The 17243-nt window shown below is 44.7% G+C and overlaps 1 protein-coding gene across 3 annotated transcripts in view; it reads right to left on the minus strand.

Annotated features, from left to right (window-relative positions):
* Positions 1-5087, minus strand: part of ANKS6 (ankyrin repeat and sterile alpha motif domain containing 6) — a 53922-nt gene extending 48835 nt beyond the window's left edge. For all 3 annotated transcript variants that reach the window (XR_015169953.1, XM_086416053.1, XM_086416054.1), the window contains exon 1: positions 4602-5087. Coding sequence is in view for 2 of the 3 variants with exons in the window: in XM_086416053.1 (XP_086272179.1) it covers positions 4602-4948 (347 nt within the window). In the remaining variant the exon portion in view is untranslated. The remainder of the gene's footprint in view (positions 1-4601) is intronic.
* Positions 5088-17243: the final 12156 nt, after the last annotated feature.

Raw genomic sequence — 17243 nt, forward strand, 5'->3', positions numbered from 1 at the left:
TTCTCTGTCCACGCCTCTGCCATCCTGCCTTTCTGACCCTCCTGTCCTTTTTGACTAAGCACATCCTTTATCCTGCTGCAGGACTCAGTTCGGATCCCATCTCCTCTGAGCAGCTTCCAGATGATGCCCCCACATCAACTAAGGTACACCTCACCTGAAAACCCACAATCCCCAGTCTTCACCCTTACTGATGTGCCTGGGCCCTCCTTCTATAATTATGTCTTCCTGTTAGACTGCACTCCAGCAGAGCTCAGGCAATTCTGTCAACTGAATGAGTGAATGAACACTTGGCATAACCAAAGAGGATGGTCAAAACAGGCAACAGAAACAGCTGAAGAACTGGTTCAGTTCAGTCGCTCAGTCGTGTCCATGAATCGCAGCACGCCAGGCCTCCCTGTCCATCACCAACTCCCGGAGTTCACTCAGACTCACGTCCATCAAGTTAGTGATGCCATCCAGCCATCTCATCCTCTGTCGTCCCTTTCTCCTCCTGCCCCCAATCCCTCCCAGCATCAGAGTCTTTTCCAATGAGTCAACTCTTCGCGTGAAGAACTGGTTAGATAATTATAAAAGATTACGCTATTTAGTCATCAAGCATGAGATAAAAATCTAGCAGCAGATAACAAGATACTATCCTGTTTTTATCTATTGGATCTTAGTAAGCCCTGAGATAAACTGCTAATAATGTATTTCACAGATGAGGAATCTGAAGATTACAATGGAAAGCAATAATCCAGAATCTCTCAATTTGGAAGTGATTGAGTCAAAACTTGAACCTAGACCCTAAGATCTGAAACTCCAGTTCTTCTGGTATAACAAACTCACAGAGGAAGGAAAAGCCTAAATCTAGGCAGGAATGCTGACACTTGAGATGCTTTCTGAATTCAGGAGTAGCCCAAGAGGCCATTGAAAATTAGGCTGAAAATATAAAAAATGATTCAATGAAGGCTGAGATAATTTGGGGGATGCTAACTTTCTAACAGGTAATTACTGAAGATAGGGAAGCTCGGGGCTTTCTGAGCAGCTGTTACGATTAGCAATTAATTTCAGCAATTAACACCTCTGTTGAAAGACCTGGCATATACTCCCACTCTGAGAGAGCCCTGGACGGAGAAGCCAGCTCTGCCACGCTGGCAGGCAGAAAGTAAGGAAGTCAAGGGTAAAATTGGAGCCAAAATAAACACCACACAACCTGTCCCTTTAGTGTTAAGCAAATTTGGCAAGTGGCTTCCTTGTGGCCAATACCAAGAGGAAAACAGTGAGTTATGGGACTCATAGCTAGGAGCACAGGCTCTGGAGCACCTGCCTAGGTGTGAATCTGACTCTATCCATTCGTAGCTGTGTGGCCTTGGACAAGTGAACTAACTTCTCTGAGCCTCGATTCTCTATCTGTAAAATGGAAGACAGCAGTAGCATTTCCTCAGATTTTGCGTAGACTGAATGAATTCACTCATTTGCAGCACTTAGCACAGAGCTTGACACAAAATAAGTACTCAATAAAGGTTGTTTTAAGAACAGGAAAAAAAAAAAAAAAAACATGAATGACACCATCTCTGATGCTGAAACATTCACAAGAGACCCAACTGCAGTCCAGGCACAGGGTCTCTGGTGGTCCTGATCCAATGATGAGCTCTGGAACACAGAGAGCTGTGACAATAAATAGATGCTCACTTCGTTGAAAGTGGTGGCTGCCGGGAGCACCATTGCTGAGGCACGTCTACTTTCATGGAGGAAAAGCACAAGACTGGAATGTGTCAGCACACAGCCATGTGCTTGGCCATCCTGATCCAAGGAAGCCACTGTGGGACACATACAACCAGTCATTTCAGAAAGATCTGGAAGCTCTACAGAGGAGGGATTACAGAAGGCACACTTGGTAGAAGAGAGAGAAGTAGGAAGCCACTTATAAATGTGTGCCCTGAACTAAGTAAGACAGAGGGGAAGGAGAGACAGGATGGCACAGACAGGTACTGGAATGAGGACTTACCTGGAGTTTTAAAGCCTGGAAGAGTGGATGGGGCCACGAAAAGAGACAGGAAACCCCAGAAGTAAGGTCCATAGCCCAAAAGATATTATGGGCACCCCCAGAGAGTGCTGGGCAAGAAATCAGGTGTCCTAAGACAAAGGGTGCCTGACACACTGATAGATGCATAACACACTGCATTACCCATGCGAATGGGCAGCTGAGTGTTACAGCTGGGATGCACTCCCTAGGTGTGTTTATAGACTGAAATAAATGCCCGAGGGCTAAGGTATGGGTAACCAAAGCACAGTACTGCCCATGGGCGATATATCACAAAGCAGTTGAAAATGACATATTTGAAAATAATGCACAATAAAAATTTTCCTGCAATACAAGTTAGATTAGAACAACCATGTGACACTTGGAAATGAACTCAGAAATAAAATATAACTGGGTTATAATGAGAAGATTATGGGTAAGAATGTTGTGATTTCAATGCCTTTGAGAAAATCAAATGGCCATACGTATGGAAAGATGTTTTACTTCACTCAGTTTAACAAGTGCAAATCACAGCCACACTGAAATATTTTTCATTCATCAGATGCAAAAATCCAAAAGTTTAATAATATACTCTGTTGGACAGGTTGTAGAAAAACAGGCACTCATAGACACTGTTTCGGGGAGGGTAAACCGGTACCACTACTGTGTCAGCAGAGTAATGGGTTCCCCAAAGATGTCCAGATCCTAATTCCCAGAACCTGTTAAATTCTGTGGGAAAGGGGAAATTAATCAGCTGACCTTGAGATGGAGAGAGTATCCAGATGAGCTCAGTGGAATCACAAGCGATCTTTAAAAGTGGAAGAGGGAGGTAGAGGAGTCAGAAAATGTGATGACGAAGCAGGGGTCAGAGTGATGTGGTTGCTGCTAGCTTTGTAATAAGTTGTTACAGCAGCCATTGGAAAGTAATACACTTGCATTGAGAGCAATTTGGCAATATCCATCAAAATTACCTAGTAGCTCAGCTGGTAAAGAATCCACCTGCAATGCAGGAGACCCCAGTTCAATTCCTGGGTCAGGAGGATCCTCTGGAGAAGGGATAGGCTACCCATTCCAGTATTCGTGGGCTTCCCTGGTGGCTCATCTGGTAAAGAATCCACTTGCAAGGCGGGAGACCTGATTCGATCCCTAGGTTGGGAAGATACCCTGAAGAAAAGAACGGCTACCCACTCCAGTATTCTGGTCTGGAGAATTCCACAGACTATATAGTCCATGGGGTCGCAAAGAGTTGGACAGGACTGAGTGACATTCACTTTCACCAAAATTACAAATGACCTTTGTTCCTTCCTTGGGAAATTTCTCCAAGAAACTGGGTGGGATCTAAGTAGATGGCTGACAGGAGTGAGACCTCACAGAATACCTCACAGTATATATAAAAAAAAGAGATTCTTCTTTTTTTAAAAAAATTATTTATTTGGCCGCATGGGGTCTTAGTTGCGGCACGCAGGATCTTTAGTTGTGGCATGTGGGAACTGGCTCCCTGACCAGGGATTGAACCCGGGCCTCCTGCATTGTGAAGTCTCAGTCACTGGAGTGTGAAGTCGCAGTCACTGGACCACCAGGGAAGTCCCCCCAGAGTTTCTTTATACTAGAATTTCAAGTCTGGTTCATCCTATTTCCTGAATACATCTCAAACTCATTTCTTTGCTCTCCCACAGCCATCTCTGCTCTGGTCCAGGCCACCATCACCTCTTTCTGGGTTGCTGCAATCCCTTCCTAACCAGACTTTCTGATTCTAGCTCACTCCTCCAATCCATCCTCAAACTGCAGTAAAAGTGATCTTTCCAAACATAAATCTCATTCTGTCACTTGCTCTGCCTAGAACACTCCATTACTCCCCAGTGCCCTTATGAACTGTCACTTTTCCCAGCCTTGCCACCAAGCATCTGCCTCTTTCTCTCCAGAGAAGACTCATCTCCCACTACTTCAAAGCCCTTCCAGCCACATCATTCTAGCAGTCCTACGAATGCATATTTCACTTTAGCTTCCAAACCTTTGCACCTATCATCCATCTTTCATTCCCTCTATCCAGGTCAACACTTAGGTATCCCTAGGTCTCGACAATATATACCTCATCCTTACCTGAAAGCTTCCCTCACTTCCTGAAACTGAGTCGGTTCTCCAAGAGCTCCCTCAGATTGTCCCCCCAGCAGTCTGTTCCTTTGCCTGGCCCGCCCACTGGCAAATGCACCGCTTCCGTGGGGACTTCATCTGGGTACCGCAGCATCCCCAACACCAAGCCAGGGTGGGTAGGTTGGTTCTTTGGGAAAACCTTGCTGCAATGAATATCACTAAGCTTCTAAGTCTCTAAGATTCTATTTGCTGTCTCCAGATTCTGTGTTTGAAAGGCCGATGCTTTTAGGATTCTGATTTTACGTTATTAAAAAGCGCGTCCGCTTCTAGTTCGTATCCCTAGCTGCTCAAAGTTTACGATTTCAACTCTCTCGAACCAGTACTTCACTCTTAACCTCCCGGAGCGTCTGCTGGGGGCCGCCGGGCAGGTTCGACCGCCTGAGCCCACCCCGCGCCCAGGGGGTCATTAGACACCACCCAGGCTCCCTGGCACCCCCGACCCCCTCACCTGGCCGCCTGCATGAGCGCGCTCCAGCCGTAGTGGTTGCGGCTGTTGACCGAGGCGCCGCGTCGCAGCAGGAAGCGCACCAGCGGCTCGTGGCCCCCAGCCGCCGCGAACTGCAGCGCCGTGTTGCCCGCCTCGTCCGAGCAGTCCACGGGCACCGGCGCTCCGGCCGCCGCCCCGGGCCCGGCCGCCTCGGGCCCCGCCGGCTCCGCGCCCGCCTCGGGCTCCACGCCGCGCTCCGCGGGTTCCGCAGCCCCCGGGTCCAGCAGCCGCCGCGCAGTCTCCGTGTCTCCCTGATCACAGGCGCGCAGCAGCAGCTGGAAGGCCGGGGGCAACCCGCCCTCACCCATCGCGGCCCGCGGCCCGGGCCTGTCTGCCGGGCGGGCCGCGCCAGCTCCGCCCCCGGATACCGCACGCCGGCGCCCACTTCCGCCGGCCCGCGCGCCTACTGTGTGCCGGCCGTGTGCGGAGGGCCGGGGCGCGCGCCTACTGTGTGCCCGGCGCGCGCCCGGGGCGAGAGCGCGCCTCAATCGCCCGCACCGGGGGCGGGGAACCGGGCGGAGGTGGACCGCGGGTTCCGGGAAGCTCCAGGCAGCGTCCGCCCGCCGAGCTCGCGAGTTCGACTTTGAGTTTTCGGCGCCCGCTTGGGGTCCTCCTCGCAGCTCCAGAGACTTCCTGCCCCTTACGGAGGTCGGAGCGGCCTCTCCAGCCCTCCTCAACGCTGCGAGTTCCTGACCACTGGGCCAAGGTCTGAGACCACAGCCTCATAGGCCTGTGGCACGCGCCACTGACCCTCAGCACCCAGCACTAACCCGGCGCCTCCTAAATGGTCGTTGACTGAGTTAAGGTACAGTTGGGTCCACTCTCTCTTCCCACAGTGTCCTGCCCGGCCATCAGTGCCGTTCTTGTCTGGGACAGGCGTTAGGGTTACAAGCACCTCCTGTACCTTCATGTCTCTTCATCAGTGGTTCTTGAAGCACCACCATCTGCGACATTTTACAAATGCAGGCTTTCTCATCTTACCCAGACCTACTGAATCGGAAACCGAATATGGAGTCCAGTCACTTGTATCCTAAGCCCTCTAGGTGATTCTAAAGCACGTTGAAGTTTGAGACCCACTGTTTGATCCTTAACAGCAATGCTGTCGGCCACGGGGAAGGGCCCAGACTATCACCTCCAATTTACAGCGTAACTAAGGCTGATGTGAACAGCCCACACATTGGAAAAGACCCTGATGCTGGGAAAGATTGAGGCAGAAGGAGAAGAGGGCAACAGAGGATGAGATGGTTGGATGGCATCAAGGACTCAATGGACATGGACTTGGGCAAACTCTGGAGATAGTGAGGGACAGGGAGGACTGGCCTGGTACAGTCCTTGGGGTCACAAAGAGTTGGACACAACTTAGCAACTGTACAACAACTAAGGCTTGAAGACGTTATGTCTTGCTAAAGGCCACACAACTGTCATGCGGGAAAGCTGTGACTGGGACCCAGGTCTTCTGACATCTAGTCCAGTTCTCTTTCTATCTCAAGAAGTATTTACTGAGTGCCTACTATGTGCCAGGCACTGTTTTCTCCAGGCACAGGTGCTGGAGAAACTTCAGGGAATGGAAAATAAAATTCCCTGCCATTCTGGGCCTGACAGTGGAAAGAGACAGGTACAAGCAAGTAAGTAACTTGTATGTTAAATTATGATGTGTTTTTAAACAAGAAACAGAACGTAACAAAATCCAAGTAAATGGACTAAAGGATGGGATGTCATTTTATAATAGATTGGGTAGAAAAGAAATCACTGAAAAGATGACATTTTCGCAGAGACCTGAAGGAATTGAGTGATAAGTAACGCTGATATGTGAAAAGAGTGCAATCCAGGCAGAGGGAAAGACAAAGATTCTAATAAGAGCAGCCCGGCCAGCAAATTGCTTTACGCTACATTCCCATTCATCATGATAACAGAGGTTAACATTCTGATCTGGGGTAATTGGTTCCCATAGACTGTGAGATGTGGCCCCAAAGTCTAGCAAAAAGCTATACGTTGAGTAGGTGTTTGTTAAAAGGACTATGTCATGTTTGTAGAATTATAATACAGAACAAAACTGGTTGAGGGTGTGAGGAAGGAATAAGGGTCATGGCTTTGGTAGATCGAAAGAAGGTGGTAATGCCCTTAGGGTCTGGGCCGGTGGGCTGGAAGAGAGTCTTTTAGGTGAAGAGTAAAATGAGGGGACGTCTTGAAAGTACACAGGGCTCAGATTGCAAAATGCTTCAGTACCAGGGATTTATTCTGTGACTAATGGATAATCATAGAACATGTTTGAGCAGATGAGTTAACGGGGACAGAGCCAATCACTTTGGCAATTTTGGAGGTGGTACAGTGATATATCAGAGATAATGTGGGTTCGGTGCCAAGCCATTGCAGAAAGGCGGGTCGCGTGACTTTTGGTTTCCCAGCGCATACCAAAGTTATGTTTACAGTATACTGTAGTAAGTGTGCCATAGTCTGAAAACACAACGTAAATACCTTAATTTAAAAATACTTTATTGTGAAAAGTGCTCAGCATCATCTAAGGCCTCAGTGAGTTGTAATCTTTTTGCAATAGTTAACATCAAAAATCACTGATCACAGATCACCATGAGATGAAATCATAATGAAAAAGTTGGAAATACTGCAAGAATTACCAAAAGGTGACAGTGATACAAAGTAGGCAAATACTGGTGGGAAAATGGTGCTCATAGACTTGCTCCGTGCCGGGTTGCCACAAACCTTCACTCTATAAAAGATGCCACATCTGGGAAGCACGATAAAGGAAAGCACAACAAAGCAAGGTGTGAGTGTACACAGTCACTCATTTCCAGATTTGGCTTCATTCACCAACAGAGATGAGAACAACTTCCTTCTCAATGTCTAATGAAGACTTGGTTCCTTGAAAATCCTGAGCAACTGTTTCCTTGTATTATTCTATTTATTAAGGTGTCTTTTCTTTAATAACTTTAATAACTAGTTGTTTCATTATAGAAATAAGGTACATGGTACAAAAAAGAAAATTCCAACAGTACAAAAGGGCATAAAGTGAAAGCAAAAGCTCCTTTCCCTTTTCCACTTTCCCAGTCCTACTTCCCACAGGTAACCAATATTCACATTTATTCTATCTTTACAAAGATATTTCATATGTATTCTAACATGCACACCTACTTATAGGCATTAATCAAGCTTCTTGATTGCAAGTAGCAGAAATTAACTCTCTGAATAATTTAAGAAGAAAGGGGATTCAATATGAGGTTTTGTTCATAGTTCACAGATCCCACAAGGGCCAGAGAACCAGCCCGGAAGGCTCCACAACCAAGAACAGTGCCCCAAATCATGCCAAGCTGCATCCTACACCAGGGTGGATTCTACACAGGCCCTTTTTGGTGTCACTGGCTTCAGAGTCCAAGCCAGAGATGGGAGCATCAGAGTGGCCTGGCCAGGTCATGTGTTTTGCCTTGCAGAAAGGGGGCTGGGAAAGTGCATTTCTGGTATTTTCAGCATGCATAATGGGAGGTAGGCTCCACTGTGGGTGCCCCAGAAGGTAGGGCACCTGGATAGGAAAGGGTTATGATGCTGGGCAGCCAAGAAGGATAACAAAGGTCTACTACAAATATTCCCTCTAGGGTGGATCTCTGTTGTTTATACCTGTCTTGCTTCTCCTACTCAGGAAAGAGATACCCTCTCTTTTGGGGGAGCTTCCTTCCCCCACTGTCAGTCTGAGTGGTTCAGTGATTAGTGTATGTCCAAGCCCATTCCAATTCCTTCAGCCCAGGATTTCTTGTCAAAGCAGCTGGGAAGAAGACCCTCTCTGCTGAGGTCCTCAGCTGTCATAAGTAGGCTGGGGCTTGCTCTGTCCCACTTAAAGATGGCCTGCCTGAGAGTGAAGCCACTATACAGAAAAGCAGAGACAAGTGATAGAAAAAGATGGAGCCGTAACTGCTCCCCATCTCCCAATTCTTTTCAGTTAGGTTTATCTTGAGCAGTGTGGTGGTTATTTGCAATCCAAGCTAACAAATGCATTTTTTTAACTTTTTAAAGCAATGGGTTCCTACTATGCATGCTATTTTGAACATCCCCTCCACCCTTTTTTTCATTGAACAAGTGGCTTAGGCATCTTTTCATGTAGGTGAATATAGATCTATTGCATCCTTTTTAATGGTTGCATATAACACCATTAAGCAGATGTACCATAATTTATTTAATCATTTTTTAATAATGCACAATTAGGTTGTTTCCAGTTTTCTGCTGTTATTAAAAAAAAAAGTCTTCATTGAATGGCACTTGTAGCAGTCAGGGTCCCAGCAGGTGACAGATGGTACATTTGGCTGGGGAAATGAGGACCATTTACTAACGGACTAATTACAGATATGTGGGCAGATACTAAGAGCCACAAGGGTTGATGCAGTACTCAGAGGCTGATGACAGTAGGGAGCCATTACCAATCCAGGCCTAAAGGGGGAAGGAAGAGAGCAGTTACTGGAGTTCTGCAAGAGAGAAAACTGGAGAAATGTACCTGATGGGAGTTGTGGTCTCTAATAGAGGGGCGCAGCCAGCCTATGGCAACCCAGCAGAAGCAATCCCCAGAGGAATAAAAATCTCTGGCCTCATCCTCCTCCTGTCCCCTGATCTCTTGCCAGTGCTCCTCATTGGCCAAACCTAACTGTTAGCCAGAGGTTCAGAGCCTACTGACGTGGTCCTCACAGTCAGCCCCTCCCAGGGAGGAGAGACTGAGGGGGCAAATAAAGAATCCAGTCCCTTGCTGCTCAAACTGGTCCCTGGACCAACAGCTTCTTAGAAATATAGCATCTTGGGTCCACCAGACACCAATTGAACCAGAATCCATTTCAACACCATTCCCAGGTGATTTGTGTACACAGAGATTTTGAAGAATGGATCCAGCACATCTTGGTACATAAATCTCTTCTGCAAGTGTATCTACAGTCTTATTATTTATGAGCTCTCTTCTAGGACTTTTTCACAAATCCTTATTTTGATCTGGGTCCTCTGAGAATCAAATGCCATAATGGTTTTTGCCTGGGAGAAATGCTTATATAGGATAAAGGTGGAAGGAATCAGGAAAGAGAAGGAGCGCCTTCAGACCAAGATGCAGGTATAACTGGGAAAAGAGAGTGGGAGGGAAGGAGGCTTGGATAGAAAGAGCTTCAGATTGCCCTGCGATTTTGGGGATGACTCAACCAGACTGATGGGGAGTGCCCAGGCAAAGGAAGTCTGCTAACTCTTCGTGCATCAAACAGAAATGGCTGGGTTCTGTGTCCTACCATGCTTGGTCACTGGGAAAAACCAAAGGAAGCGTAGCCTCAGGAAGAATATCACAGCTAGAGGTTCTCAGTCAGCTGTTCTCCCTGAAGCAGGTTCTCTTGAAGGGCCAGCTGAGTAGTGCACCTCCATCACAGACACAATCCCTGTTCAACCAACTTTGAGTGCCTCCTGTGTGCCAGACATTATGTGTGTTAAGGTGGTCCCCGGGGAATCCCACATGATTGTGGAACAGGGCAGACTGTAAGCTTTTTCGTCGTCAATTCAGAGTAAAGTGTCAGAGTTCAGGGGTGTCACTGACAGCTTCATGGGAGAGCTTGACCACAAGTTGGGCAGAAAGACTGGATATGATCTGGGTAGTTACACAAAAAGGGAGGAAATAACATTGGAAAAAGAGAACAGGGATCCAGAGATTGGTGCAGTGGATTAGCAGGGAGGTAAGAAGTGTGGAAGTAATCTCTAAAGAATATTGATTTACCTTAAAATATCTTTTTTTCCTGATAAGATGATAATATTTGTTTTAAGAATTCCAGTGTTGTAGAAATATAGAATGTTGGCTTCTTTAGCTCCATGACTTTGGGCATTTACCATCATATCCCTTGAATCTAGTACATTGCCTGTCAAGTAGTAGGTGATCAATAAATATTTGTTGAAAAAATAGTAAATGGAATGAAGATGAAAGGGCCAAAGAATCTCACTGATCAGAAATAAGTATGACATGATTAGTGGTTTGGTGAATATTTCTTTAGAGTTTTTCCTTTGTTCATATCAACATACTTTACCCAAACAGGATCATACTATTCATTCGGCTCTACAACTTGCTTTTTTTTACTTGACAATGCAGCTTAAGCTCATTTGTATGTTAAACACCCAGAATTAATGTCATTCTTGTTAATGACACTGTATGGATGTGCAGGACTTTATTTTGTAATCTCCTTTTAGTGGATATCTGGGTTGTTTCCAACTTTTTGATTTTACATACAATACTGCAATAAGCTTCCTGTAAGCTTATCTCTTGAGCACTTATGGATCTATTTCTGTTGAATAAATTGGTAGATGTGAAATTGCAGAATCAACAGGATATAAATACTAACATTGCAAATAAATCTTGCCTAATTGCTTTCCAAAAGGTTATACCAGTTTGCATTCCTACCAACTGGATAAGAGTGCCTGTTTATTCACATCCTTGACAACACTGGAATTGATAACCTGTTTTATCTTTTCCAATCTGATAGGTGAAAAACTATTTTGGAGTAAGTTTAGTTTGCATGCTTTTTAAGTAGAGAAGTTGAAGATATTTTGATATATTTATAGACCTTTTTAGATCTCTTTTTTGTGGGAGCTGTCTATTCAAATCCTTTGGTCATTTTTATTTCTATTTTTTCTTTTTATTTCTCTGTTAATTTATATATTGAGTAAATGTCATCTGCAAATATGTCTTTCTGACTTGTCTTTTGTCTTGAGCTTATGTTATTTTGGACCTTACAGAATTTAAAAATTTTATGTAGTCAAATTTATAAAACTTTTCCGTAATGATCTCTGGGTTTTTTTACCCAATACTTTCGTCATTAGATTTTATTTTATTTTTTTGTTTACTTTGACATTCTTAGGTCGTTAGAAATTTGCTTTGGTGTAAAGTGTGAGGTTGCAGCTTCCCAGGTGGCACTAGTGTTAAAGAACCCACCTACCAATGCAGGAGACAAAAGAGACGCATGTTCGATCCCTGGGTCAGGAAGATCCCCTGGAGGAGGGCAGAGCAGTCCACTCCAGTATTCTTGCCTGGAGAATCCCCATGCACAGAAGCCTGGCAGGCTATATAGTCCATAGGTTCACACAGAGTCGGACATGACTGAAGAGACTTAGCTTGCATGCAAGGTGTGAGGCTGGCATTTAACTTTATTTTTCCAAATGTTTATCAAGTTGCCCTGATCACTGATTGTATCAGCTATCTTTTCCCACTAATGTTTGAATTACCATTACCGTATATCTTACTAGACTCTAAAAGAAATGTAATGACCCTCTGTGACGGGAACTAATATGACAAATCAAAAGTGCCTTCTACAGAAATCTATCTGTTGGTTGAGCAGCAAATAAGATGGTGTAATCAAAGAACAAATAAGCTCCTCAAACTAACAAGAAACCCAAGGAGAGGGTAAGCTACTCAATTTGGAAAGAGGTATGAGAAGAATTAAGGTCCCCACTGAAATTGCCCTCTATGGGTGCCAACTTATCATCATTAGTAGTATTTACATAATACTCTGGGTAAGCAGAGTAACTTGTTACTTTACCTCTATTAACACACTATTTTAGTTCTAATAATTCCCAGGTGATACCAGTGCTGCTAATCTAAGGACCACACTTTGAGTAGCAAAGCACTAGGCATTTTCCATTTGCTCTTGCAAAAGCTCTTTCCACCCTTTCCAAAAACCTTACTCAGGTACTATTATTATCAGCAGCATTTTAAAGGTCAGCACTTTGAGTTGAAAGAGGTTAAGTAACTTTCCTAAGGCCTCACAGCAGTCTGTGATAGGGCTGGGGTTTGAGCTCAAGCAAGTGGGCTCCAAGGAGGTGCTCCTGCCACGAGGCTAAGCTGCCTGTGGTCTCACAGCTGCCTGCCATTGAGGTGTGTGGTAGAAAATCCTGAACTAGGTCCTTGACCTGGACTCAGATCCTTGTTCTGCCACTTGTGCATTGTGTGACCATGGATAAACTATGTCTGAACCCGAGTTTTCTCATCTGACTACCTTGCAAGGTTGTCAGGGGGTGAAGTGAGATTATACATGAAAAATAAAGTCTAGCAGTCCATTTATATATATATATGTATATATATATGCAGATATAGATGAGGTCTAGCAGTTTATATAAAGTTTAGGAATTTATATATCCATATATATGCATAGACTTTATAATATGCATATATATAAATAAAAAGCAGCAGTTTATATATATATGCGTATTATAAAGTCTATGCATATATATGTATACATATGTACATATGTATGCATATATGTATATCATATGTATATGATAAATTGCTAGGCTTTATATATATAAACATGCCTGCCTAAGTCCCTTCTGTCATGGCCAACACTTTTCAACCTTATAGACTGTAGCCCGCCAGGCTTGTCTGCCCATGGAATTCTCTAGGTAAGAATACTGGAGTGGGTTGCCATGCCCTCCTCCAGGGCATCTTCCCAACCCACGGATCAAACCCATATCTCTTATCTACATCGGCAGACGGGTTCTTTACCACTAGCGCAACCTGGGAATATATATATACATATATATATAAAACTATATAGGTGCTCAATATTGTATATATATAGATGCTCAATAAGTGATAGCTTGTATGCATTACCTGGGACTTGAACCTAGGTCTTATAAGGCCTAATTCCATCACTCTTTTCCCTGCAACTGAACCTCTATTGGGAAGTATTCCAATCTGGTAAATGAATCCAAGTTGTAATCCTTGTCTGTTTTCTAATCTGACCACAGATCTTAAATGTGTTGAGTGTTTGGACAGAGGCCAAAAGACACAGCTCCAAGCCTTTCCTATCACACCTGCCTTCCAACCAGCAGACTCTATTGTGGGTGGAGTCATCTCCCACTAGTCTGATACCAGCAGCAGTTCTGGGTCGAAGCTGCGTTCCCTGGTTCACTCCAAACCCCATTCCCCTCTGGAGCCCTGGGGGACATGACTCATGGAAGAGCCATACCCTCCAGGGAGCCCAGTTACTAGAGACTATAAATTGAAGCAGATGGCAAGTTAGATCCTACTCTGCCTGAGCCATCAACTTGTTGGACACCATCTCCCCTCTGTGTCTCAGGCTCCCCATGTGTAAAATGAGAGAATCAGACCAGACTTCTGCTTCTTAACTTTTTGGCTGTGATCCTTTTGAAAATAGTGAATATCTGATAAAAACCTTTGGACTAGTTTACCAATTTACACACTCTAACTTTCTATAGGAGATACAAGACTATCAATTTCCCTGAGTTGGGCACCAGCAGAAGGAGTTCCAGATTAACCAATATATGATTTCAAATCTCTGATATCACTTTAACATTCAGGTAACTTCTTCACAGCTGCTGCTGCTGCTAAGTCGCTTCAGTTGTGTCCAACTCTGTGCGACCCCATAGATGGCAGCCCACCAGGCTCCCCCATCCCTGAAGCCTTCCTAAACCCTTAAACCAGATTCTACTAGTATAAGTCCTTTTAGCACCCTGTAATTTTTCTTCAAAATACTTATCACAATCCTAATAAGTTATCTTTTTTATTATCTATCCATTTCAGCACACTCTCAACACCATGATGTCAAAAGTATCTGTCTTATGACAAAGATTTTCTCCATGACCAAACTCTAGACAGGTTCCTCCAAACCCTCTTCTTGACTAGGGCTCAACCATGGGCTGTAAAAGCTATAGACTCAACACAAATGATTTTATCCACCCATTTCCCCTCACATTAAAAAGACTTAAACACTAACATAGTTTCAAAGACTATGACCCTGGGACTTCCTTGGCAGTCCAGTGGTTAAGACTCCAGGTTCCCACTGCAGGGGGAGCAGGTTTGATTCCCTAGGAGGGAATGAAACTAAGATCCTGCATGCCATGCAGATCAGGCAAAAAAAAAAAAAAAGAAAGAAAGACTATGATCCCTTAAGTGCCTGCCTAAGAAAGCTCAAGGCTATCCAAAGAATTTGCTGTTTGTTCTGTCCAACACCTAACCAGAGGCCCCTGACCACCTTTTCTTACAGCATTTACTAAAAGGGGCTTACAGTTGTAAATCTTTCTCTGTCCCTTAAGATGTGTATATATCTCCTAAAATTCAGGAGTATCTTTCTCAAAGACCTGAAAGCCATTCTTTTAAAATGCAATCATCAGAAAGGACAGGGCCTCTGTTTCCCAGCCATAGTGGGAACATAGAATCTGACTTTGATGACTGCCAGCCAACAGACATGTCTGGGCTGATCATTTACACTGACCAATCCTTTGTAATTTTTCACTTCTTCGAGTTTACTTAAAGCTCCCAGTTACCTCTGTACAAGTCAAAGTTGAATGAGTTCATACTGGACCCTCTTTCCTAGTGCAATAGTGTGTTACTGATTCAAATCTGTTCTTCCCACTTTAACTAGTCCAGCTTTGTTTATCATTGACATGTGCTCATTATAGCATGCCTATCCCCTAGTGTGGTACCTGGCACATCACAGATGCTCAATAATATTTCCTGTTGAAATATGTTGATTAAAATCACCCATTTGTTCCAGTTATCTATCGTTGTGTTACAAACCATCCCAAAACTTTATGGTGTAAGACAATATTATGTTCATGGATTCTGTGGGTCAGGGGTTTGAAGACAGCACTTCTCTGGTCTGATGTCTGGGGACACAGCTGAGATGATGTGAAATGACTGAGGAGGATCCACTTCCAAGATGGCTTCTTCACTCACCTGTCTGATGCCTGGGCTGTTAGGGGTGGCTGAAGGTTGGGTTCAGCTGACGCTGTTTGACTGGGTGTCTACCTGTGGCCTCTCTAGCATGATGGCATCAGGATAGTCATATTTCTTTCCTGGCAGCTCAAGACTCCAAGAACAGTGGGCCTGTGAAGTTTCCCAAGGTGGAAACTTCATGGCCTTTTATACCTAACCTAAGAAGTTAAACCTAACTTCTTTGCTAACTTCTTTTCTAGTATACACCTAACTTCTTTGCTACCATATTCTATTGGTTGAAGCACTTATAAGTCTGCCTTGATTCAAGGGGAGGGAGTTTCAAAGAATTTGCAGCCTTGCTTTATTTATTTTTGTTTATTTATTGGCTGTACTGGGTCTTGTTTCTGTGAGTGGACATTCTCTAGGTGCGGTGACCGGGGGCTACTCTTGTGTTGTGGTGCACGGCCTTCTTATTGTGGTGGCTTCTCTTGTTCCAGAGCATGGGCTCTAGAGCCTGTGGACTTCTTTTGCTATGGCGAGGGCTCTAGGGTGCAGGTTCAGTGGTTTGTGGCGCATAGGCTCAGTTGCCCTGTGGCATGTAGAATCCTCCCAGACTAGGGATCGAACCCATGTCTCCTGCATTGACAGGCAGATTCTCCACCACTGGAGCACAAGGGAGGTTCTGCAACCTGGTTTTAAAATCACCATAGTATCAGAGTCAGATTTGGGAAGAATTCTCTTGCAACTAATCCTCTGTATCAGTGAGGATTAGACTTGATTGCCTAGGACAGAAAACTGATAGAAACAGTGGTTTCAATACTATAGAAGTTTATTTCTCTCTCACATAAACAAAGCCTGGAAGGAGGCCATCTGGACTGGTTCAGTGTCTACAATGTTAAGGAACTGGACTCCTGCCATGGTGTTTCACCATTTTCAGTGGATGACCCAAGGAGGTTGGTTGAGCTCGTCTTCATAACCACAATCCAGCCAGAAGAAGAAAAGGTAAGGAAGTTTCCTTTGAGGACGTGACTCAGAAGACCCATCTGACACCACCATTTATGGCCCATCACTGGCACACTTAAGTCACTTGGCCATGCCTAGCTGCAAGGAAGGCTGGGAAATCTAGTCTCTATTTTGGAAGATCATGGGTCCAGAAAAATAAGCAATTTTTTTTAAAAAAGGATTCTACTGTTAAGGAAAATGAGAAGATTGGATTTTGGCAGATATTTAGCAGTCTCTGCCACACCTTTTTATCCTGTTCTATTTCCTATTCTGCTACTGATCAGCAGTGGGCCTGAACAAGATGCTTCCTCTGGCCTGGTTACCAAGTTCTCTGGTAAGTAGGGAGGAGGATGCTGCAATCTAATAAAGAAGTTGAAAAGATTAAGCAAATAAAGTGTCAAGGCTCTGATTTCAGGGAGAAGAACTGGAGCACCACCCAATCAGCCTCCTTTCTACTTTTCTGGGTGGTTTTCCCCTGGGATATCTGGGAGCAGATTTTGAAAACTCCCAAACAGATTTGCTAAGTTCTTTCCAGCAAGAAGACCTAAAGAATTCATGTCTGTTACATTTTGGGAATAACTTCTCTCTGCACTTAACCAGGCTGAGCCCTCCATCAAGTATTAATACTTTCCCACTGAATTCAAATAGGTGCCTACAGAAGTGAGTGTGTGACACAAAGTCAGCCGTGAATCGAGCACTTATGATGTGTCTGACACTGAACCAAGTTCTGGGATCATAAAGTTACCTCGGCCTTAATGAAAGGTGAAAGTGAAGTCGCTCAGTCGTGTCCGACTCTTTGCAACCCCATGGACTGTAGCCTACCAGGCTCCTCGCTCCATGGGATTTTCCAGGCAAGAGTACTGGAGTGGGTTGCCATTGCCGTCTCCAGGGGATCTTCCCGACCCAGGGATTGAACA

The sequence above is a fragment of the Bos grunniens genome, chromosome 8 (assembly GCF_055505025.1).
Source record: "Bos grunniens cultivar Pamir isolate PY7600 chromosome 8, Bosgru_T2T1.0, whole genome shotgun sequence".
In the NCBI taxonomy this organism is placed as follows: domain Eukaryota; kingdom Metazoa; phylum Chordata; class Mammalia; order Artiodactyla; family Bovidae; genus Bos; species Bos grunniens.